Below are 8738 nucleotides of genomic sequence, written 5' to 3' on the forward strand. Positions count from 1 at the left end.
TTTGCTGTAAAATTTGATTAAGTATATTGTAGCTTAGTTGCTAAAATTGGCTTGGACTAATTGTACTTGAATTTATATGTGTCTGTGTGTGTTCTTTATTTCATGTAAATTCCTATGTTCAACTAATAGCAGCTATTTTTCTCTCCACCATCTACTACTTCTATTGACTAATTCTTCAATAAAAACATTCAACACTTAGAGCCTGGAGGAGATGAATAATTCAACAACTATCACCTGTGTGGTGCCTATCACTTGTGTCATGAAAGACAAAGTTAATTAGTTTCTAAACTTAACCTTGTGTTGATTTAGTGATTATTACACTATTTTGTTGATTCTTGTGACACATTATTATATAAGAGGCCATTTTTAAGTTCCCGAACATTTAGGAGCCGAGTGACACATATTGACCAATTTGCACGCATGTGGGGATTTTGTTCATGGCTTTCTTCTGGGTGATGCAGTTTGTTGAACTCTTGCTTATGTCTTTGCCTCCCCCCCAGGTGATTCCTTCTTCTTGTAATTTTAAATTTGTTGCCTAAGTGCCTATCAATTGTGTTCAGTACCCATAGGACCAATAGATAAATCAAGTGTCAGGCTTGGCATTTTCTTTCTTCTTTTTTATTTAGAAACATTCAAGTGTAACAAAGAAATAAACATGTCACCTTTTAAACCACGAGAAAATTATGCAATAGAGTCAACACGAAAAAAAACAAATCCACCATTTGATGCACACTAGACTCCATTTCCAGACAATGGGCAAGAATTTCCATGACCTAGAACACAGCCTAAGACCCCAAAAATTGCAAATGGCATCAACAATAGATATCTAAGATTTTGTAAGTAAAATTCAACAATTTTGAATAGGGAAGAACTGCAAAGTCAATTGAAGGAATTTAAGTCCCATTAATGTCCAGAAGAATTATAACACAACATATAAATAAAAATTGTTTTTATAGTAGGTTTGAATTTGTATGTATTTTCTTCTTCTGGGCAATAATACATTAACTTGACAGATTCATATTGCATTAGTTAGTGGTCCAAAAGAAATTGAAAAATAAAATCCTAAATTAATTGGAACCCAAATGAGAATATGGGTACAAATGGACAATTAGCACATTAGCTACCCAAGCCCCTAGTCTAGAGAAAGTGTATGCTAAAAACAATAAGAATGGGCAGGGAAACAATAGTTATGTGGCAAAGAGAAAGGACAGATCTAGTTGGGAGATGGGTTTGTGTTATATTGGGATGTAGAGAGAAAAAGGATAGGGGAGAGAATCATTAAGTCTGTTATGGTCCTCATGGACAAAGAGCATTAGACCTCTGTATGAGTTTAGCTCCATGGCAATAGGAAAATTAACTCCATTGTAATCTCTTCCTTTCATAAATAATACACATCTTATTTTCCATTGAGTTGTTTTCTTTATTAATTGATATTGTGTTAACCCAATTTTAATCATACATAAATGCAATTACCAGGATAAAAGTAGAAGCACTAAGTGATCAAAATGTTTACTAAGAGTTAGAAATGAAACACTAAGTGTTTAAGGAATTTTAAAATTGTTAGAGTTATGTTTTAGCTTAGGTCATAGATGATGATTTTATGTATTGAGAATATAGTTCCATGTACTTTTAGTGTTTCTTTATTTAATAGTATTTATTCAATAATAATTTGAATATAACATATACTACTTGGATTGGTTCTAACCTGGATTGGTTCTGCTTTCAGTTTGTAGGTTTGGATTCATTTAACAAATAAACAAAATATAAAAAATTACAAAAATATTGTGTTATACAACATCGATTTTGACCATAACCGATGTTGTATAGTACTATGCAACATCGGTTTTTCCATAATTAATGTCATTTGTGCTTCTTTTTTTGTCTATTTCTAATATATCACATCGGTTTTGGGTAGAATCCATGTTGTATAGTGGTTTTCAACATCAATTTTTATAATCGGTGTTAAAAATGACCTACTTTTAATGACGGTGATTTCAGCATTGATTCAAAACCGATGTTAAATGTCTAAAAATATGATATTAAATGTCAATTTTTTAGTAGTGTTCAATTGTGTTTGGCATCGTTTCGTTTGCATCATTGCATGTGAGGAAGTATATTTAACATTTGACCTTTTTGAAAACATGAAAATCAGCACCAACAACATGGGTATAAAAGTAGAAGCACTAAGTGGACAAAATGTTTACTAAGAGTTAGAAATGACACACTAAGTGTTTAAGAAATTTTAGAATTGTTAGAGTTATGTTGTAGATTAAGTTATAGATGATTTTATGTATTAAGATTATTGTTTCATGTACTTTTAGTGTTCCTTTATTTAATAATATTTATTCAATAATAATTTGAATATAATATATATTACCTTGATTGGTTCTGCTTTCAATTTATAGATTTGAGTTCATTTAACAAATAAACAAAATATAAAAAAAAATTACAAAAACAATGTAAGTTTTGTCAACATCGATGTTGTATTGTGTTATACAAAAATAACGTCAGTTTTGTTAAAATCGATATTGTAAGTATTATATAATATAGGTTTTTCCAAAATAGATGTCATTTTTGCTTTTTTGTATATTTTCTATTATACCATGTTAGTTTTGGATAGCATCGATGTTGTATAGTGTTTTCCAACATTAATTTTTATAATTGATGTTAAAAATAACATTCGTTTGCAGCATTGCATGCGATGAGTATATTTAACATTAGACCTCTCTGAAAACATGGACATCAGTACCAACAACATGGGTACAATGAAACAGGGCCAAGAAGTTGGACCTAATATATAAGTGGGTCTTCAACGGTCGGTTAATGGCTATCCTCCTAAATGTCAACCCCTCTTGATTGGAAAAATTCTAAATTTTCCTATCATATTTTATTAATTTCTCCAACCTTATGGAAAACATTAAATATTTTTTCTATTATATAGTCAATAGAATAAAAATATAAATGAAAGACAATTTAATTTATATAAAACGCAATAATTTTTTGCTAAATATAAAAATGATAATTACATTCTTAATTTCTGTATAAAATCTTAAACCTCCGTTCAAAATCTTAAAATATGAAACCCATAAAGTGCATCTGTCCGTGTAAAACGTGCAAATAAAATGAAGCAATATTATAGTACAAAAGCACCTAAAATAGTCCTTTGTAGTGGGAAAACACTTTCATTTTTCTCTTCTCTCACTCTACTTTATACAACGAGATGCAGAGTCTTCTGCATTTGCAAGCATGTCCATCGTTGCCTCCTATCACTCTCTCGCCGTTCAAGCCCCACTCTCAACGACCACGCGCCAGAGAGCGTTCTTAAATGATCAGAATGTCCTCAACGAGCCAAGGCACGGTGGTGGAACACGTCGTCCTCGTGAAGGTAAAAGACGACACGGAACCGACCAAGGTCAACGCGATGGTCAACGCCATGAACTCTTTGGCTACCATCGACAGCGTCAAGCACCTCACGGTGGGCCCACTCCTCCGCAACGGGCCCACCACCACCACCTCGGGTCTCCGTTTCACGCACATGCTCCACAACCGCTACAACTCCAAGGAAGCCCTTGAGGTTTATAACAAACACCCCAGCCACGTCAACGCCGTTAGGGATTCCTTTTTCCTGTCTGCGATGACCTTATGGTCGTCGATTGGGTCGCGGGAGGAGTGAACCTTCCGCCGCTAGCGAAAGGTTCGGCCCTCCGCGTGAGCTTTTTAAAGCTGAAGGAGAGCATCTATGAGGAGGTTAAGGACGAGGCTTTGAGTGTTGTACGAGGAATGGAGCACGGTGTCGCAGGAGTTCTTTGGCAATTCTCCTACGACGAGAACTTCTCGCCGGAGAGAGCCAAGGGCTTCACGCTCGCTTCGCTCGCGGTTTTTCCTGAGCGGGAGGAGTTACAGAGTGTGGAGTTGGACGAGGGGTTGGGGGTGGTTGTGGAGGATGTGGTGGTTGTTGACTATGTGGTGCCTTAGTCTTATGTTTTGTTGAAAAGAATAAGAATATAGAAAATTATATTTTTTTTATTGTATCATAAATTTTATCATATTTATATTTTGTTTTTTTTTCTCGTTCTCCCAAAGTATAAGATAACATATTGAGTGTGTGAGAAACATTTTTCATTTAAGAAGTGATCAATGGCCATAATTTAATTAGGGTCAGCATATCAACATTTTGGGATTGCGTTATTCGCATTTGTCAGCGATTTACCAAAATATCAATAAACGCGACACAATCGATACTTAAAATCTAGATTGTGTTTGATGTGGAAGATGAAAATAAAGGAGATTAAAATATAAATTAAATATTTGAATTAAAGAAAAGCGTAAAAAAACGTGAAACCCATAGAAAACAAACATTATTTATCTCACCCTCACCTAAAACAAAGACAGTCTTGGTAACTAATGTTTTGTTTGAGTAGTTTGTATAATAGGGGTTGGCTATATGCGTTTTTTTTTTTAATAAACCTCATCCAAACTCAAATAGAGGCCACATCAAATAAGTTATCAAGGTAAACTATAATTCTAATTATATAACAATATTAGAAGGATCTGAGAAGTTGCGATTTGTTACTTGGACTATGCATATGTTGTCTCCAACGTTATAATAGCTCAATTGGATTAAGATTTAAAACGTGTAGTTGCCCTTGCCCATCACCAATGTGACTTTTCACGTTTGAATGGAACTTAAGCCTCTGTGTGGTTTTTTGGGTTTGAATGTGGGCATTCGGTTTAACGTGAAAACGAGAAGCTACTAGTAATTTTTGTTTTAGCGTGAGAAACTAATGTAAGAATACACCATACCAAACACACCATTACTATTTGCGGCGTTTACATTATTTGTAAGAATACACCATACCAAACACACCATTACTATTTGCGGCGTTTACATTATTTGTTGATTTGACTTGGATTTATCCTTCACAATCCATTTTCAGATAAAATAAAGGTCGGTGTGTTTTAAAATCAAGTTAAAATATCTTATAGTACATGTTTGGTTTGTAATTAAAATTATTACAACACACATTTTAATGTAGATCAGAGAATTAAAAGTAAAAACAAGAGTCCTACTGATTTGATAAAAATACTTGTCTCAAATAAGTTTTCACTGAATTTTTAATCATGCTCGTAAACATAAATGAATGTTTATAACTTGTTTGTTTTGACATTTAAGCATGGGTTCAATGCCCATCCACCATATTTTCTTCAAGAAACATATTTTCTTAAGCTACTCCTTTTAAAAGTTAAATATTTAACATTCATTTAGAGGAAAAACTCAAAACCAAACACATACTGGATGTTGACTCCACGATTGGGTGCCATGAATTGTGGAATATTATGTTGTATGCTTTCCAACAAGGATTTCCAACAGTTGTCGCACTGGGACATATGCGCTACTTTATTAGATGTGCGCAAGCATTATCAATTTTCTGGTTTAGCGGTTTGCAGATTCTAGCAAAGCCAGAAACAATGGACGGTGGATTACATGATTCTCATAAATATTGGCAACACATGAATTTATTTAGTCAGAACTAGACTTTAAACTTTAAAAGTGTCATGATCTATTAGTTTTTGGTATGCACAAAACAAAATTTTTTATTGGAGACAATTTTTTTAAAATTGAATAAAATTATTATCAATAACAAAAAATTTTATTTAAATAATTAATAAAGCTACATATCCAATATCTATTAGTGTTGATTTTTTCATTTGGTGGGTTAAGTGAGACAAATTTTATGAATTTATTTGAATTATGAATAACAAGTTAGGTTTGATTCGGTGTTAGAGAACAGGATGTGAAAATTATACTCAATTTAGTCGCTTTAATTAGTAGGACTACCCATGCCATGCACGGACCGTTCTTTATAATATCTTTTTGTAAGAATAATTAGTACAATATGTAAATAAACATAATTCAATATGAACACAGTTAAAATGTTATGTCCCTTCTATTAACACAAAGCTGGTATTGAAATTTTTTTATCATGCCAATTGTTCCCAACGCTCACGACCAGGACTTATGCCAATTACTTCAAACTTTTAAAATTAAAAAAGCAAAGCTCTCGGAACTGCTACTATATAAGAATGATTAAATTTAAAGATAAAACAAGCAAAGCTCTCGGTACACTACAAAATTCTTTGTTGCCTCAACCGATATCAGGCATTATAAGCAGAGTTTTAGGGTATTTCATCATAGGTATCTTAATTCAACAACCATATTCTAAAAATTTAATTAAACATTGTTAAGTTACGTTAATTAACATCTAGATGATGTTCTCTCACAAAAGGTACCTTCTCACAAATCCTTGTCATTTTTTCAATTTCAAGTATAACAGTGGTTACTCAATTTCAGAGATAAGGATGGTACATAGTATAGAAAATCAATTTTGTTTCCCAATTCGAATTTCAGACATAAGGTCCAGATTATAATATGGACCCAATCTGCTTCCTCGCCCAAAACGTGCACAAACTCATCCTCAACAATAGGGAAAACTCATTTAAAAGATAAGTATGCTGTTGTAAGATGCAAATTCAAATATAGAAAATTCACCGAGAGGAAGCAAGCAAAAAGATTCCATGTAGACTGAGCTTTCCCAATTGCAGCATCTCCAATTTCAGCATCTTTCAAGAGCTTCAATGGTATGTATGGCAAACGATAATTCATAAGCACAATAAGAATGATAGAAAGCATAATAATTGAGAAAGTATGACAAATGCAATAGGCAAGGAGCATATTGTCTTTGTAGAAATGTAAAGCATACTTGTCAATTAAGTTTGAGAAAGAAATACTCATAAGATGAACTTCATAAGTAACTCAAAGAAAAGCCTGCACTTACTCCTTAAACAACTATCAAGTTTTCCATGGATATTGCCAGATATGGTATCTTAGGTGTCAACCTGCACTGAAGGCATTGTCTTTTTTTCAAGAGAGAATAAGAAAATGCAAAACATAGAAGGAGAAAGACTGCTGGAAACATATATTCACATCAGAAACATTACAATTTAATGTTAAAAAAACAACTATCCACTGACAATATGATCCTTAAATTATACCATACTCAGAATAATAAAATAACTACTCCCTAGAATAGTAACATCAGGAACAAATAAAAGGCATTAATGAGTTTTTCTATCATTAGAAATTGAGTCAACAAACAGAATTGAACCATCACATAATAAGAAACCCATTTCTCACTTATCAGTCAAAAGAAACCGAATTGGGAATGAAATTGTTGGAGAATAAATATTGGTTAATTTGTGCGTGAGTTAGAGAGTGATACGCGTGCATTAAGAGTCCCGATGCAAGTTGTATTTTAAGAGTCCCGGAACATTGAAAACATGAACAGAATTAAAAGAGAGGGAAGATAATACGAAAGACTCGATCTGAGTCCCGATGCTATAATAGATGTTACGAGTCGTTAAAGAATTTTATTTGTTTTGTAGATAAAAAAAATAATAATTTAAAATATTTAAATTTAAGTACTTTATATTATTTTTTTCATTTATAAAATAAATAAAATTTCTTAACATTAGTAAAAAAACATATCAAATATTAAATATGCAAAATTTATTAAATGAAATAATATTTAAAAAATATAAAATATATTAAATAAAATAATATTCAAAAAATATATAAAATTTTAAATAAAATTAAAAAAATATTTATTTATTAAATAATTAAATTAAAAAAATTATTTACAATATTAAATAATTAACGTAAAACAAAAAAATTACAATTTTAAAGTTGTAGAATAAAAAAAATTATGATTTTAAAAATTGACTTTAAAGTCATAATAGTAAAAAAAAAAACTTCAAATCATAAAAAAGTTTAAGACTTTAATTTTAAAAAATAAAAAAATCAAGTAATAATGAATCATAAGTCATAATAGATATTATCACTTATTTCAAAATGAGTAATAATTCAAAAAATCGATTCCTAATTGGTAATTTTGAAAAATAATTACCCCACTTGTTAAATTGATCATTATGATCCTTAAAAACTTTACACATTTTCAATGTCTTAGTTTCAAAAACTCTTTTGATTTTTTTTTGTAAGCATGACATCATTTTTACTGAATAAATCAATTGTAACTTGGAATTAGATTCTAATATCAATTGTTGTGTTCATTCTTTCAATTGATGAGGGAAGATTTTATTTCAAACTTGAACTCCAATAAACACAATTAAATAAAAATAAAAAACTCACCCGTGCTTGCCTCCTCATATGTTTGAAGGAGAAATGAAATATATAGAAAAGAAATAAACGAACAAAAAAGGATTATAACTTGAAGGGTAAATATACGTAGGAAAGGTGAAAAAAATTCCACTTATTTAAATAAATAAAAGAGACTAAAGAATCAATAATTGGTATATAAAACCTTTCATTCTGACTAAAGAAAATTGAATATAAAAAAAAAGTTTGTACTTTTTTATCATATTATTATTTCTTATTATAAAAATATTTAATTTTTAATCATTTTTTGTTATAAAATTTTTGGTTTTATTTTTTAATACAATTAATATAAAAATGTGGCTCTTCCTCCTATTTCATTCTTGTTGAAGGAGATTTTTTTGCCCGTCAAGTGTATCCCTATTTTTTTTTCTTTCTAGATTTCCACCCATCTAAAATCTAAATGATGGAATCTCTTATTTTCCTTTTTTCCGTATTTACACTGATTTAAATTATGTTACCAACACAGTTCATTGGTTCCCGTGACATTAGATTCAATATTTTTAAG

General features: G+C 30.9%; 1 protein-coding gene and 1 long non-coding RNA gene across 5 annotated transcripts; one reads left to right on the forward strand and one right to left on the reverse strand.

Annotated features, from left to right (window-relative positions):
• The first annotated feature begins 3642 nt into the window (after nucleotides 1–3642).
• LOC114385893 (stress-response A/B barrel domain-containing protein UP3-like) lies at nucleotides 3643–3975 on the forward strand. Its single transcript, XM_028345934.1, has one exon. It carries the CDS (start codon nucleotides 3643–3645, stop codon nucleotides 3973–3975), a length of 333 nt encoding a protein of 110 aa, XP_028201735.1.
• A 2393-nt stretch (nucleotides 3976–6368) lies between these two features.
• LOC114386425 lies at nucleotides 6369–7414 on the reverse strand. 4 transcript variants are annotated; one of them, XR_003661079.1, is made up of 3 exons: nucleotides 7196–7414; nucleotides 6837–6897; nucleotides 6369–6631 (listed from the first exon to the last, which is right to left on the reverse strand). It is a non-coding gene; the product is annotated as an uncharacterized LOC114386425 (long non-coding RNA). The 4 variants fall into 4 exon arrangements; XR_003661081.1 differs by having other exon boundaries at nucleotides 6762–6897; XR_003661078.1 differs by having other exon boundaries at nucleotides 6837–6902.
• Nucleotides 7415–8738: the final 1324 nt, after the last annotated feature.

This window comes from Glycine soja, chromosome 15, assembly GCF_004193775.1.
Source record: "Glycine soja cultivar W05 chromosome 15, ASM419377v2, whole genome shotgun sequence".
Classification (NCBI taxonomy): domain Eukaryota; kingdom Viridiplantae; phylum Streptophyta; class Magnoliopsida; order Fabales; family Fabaceae; genus Glycine; species Glycine soja.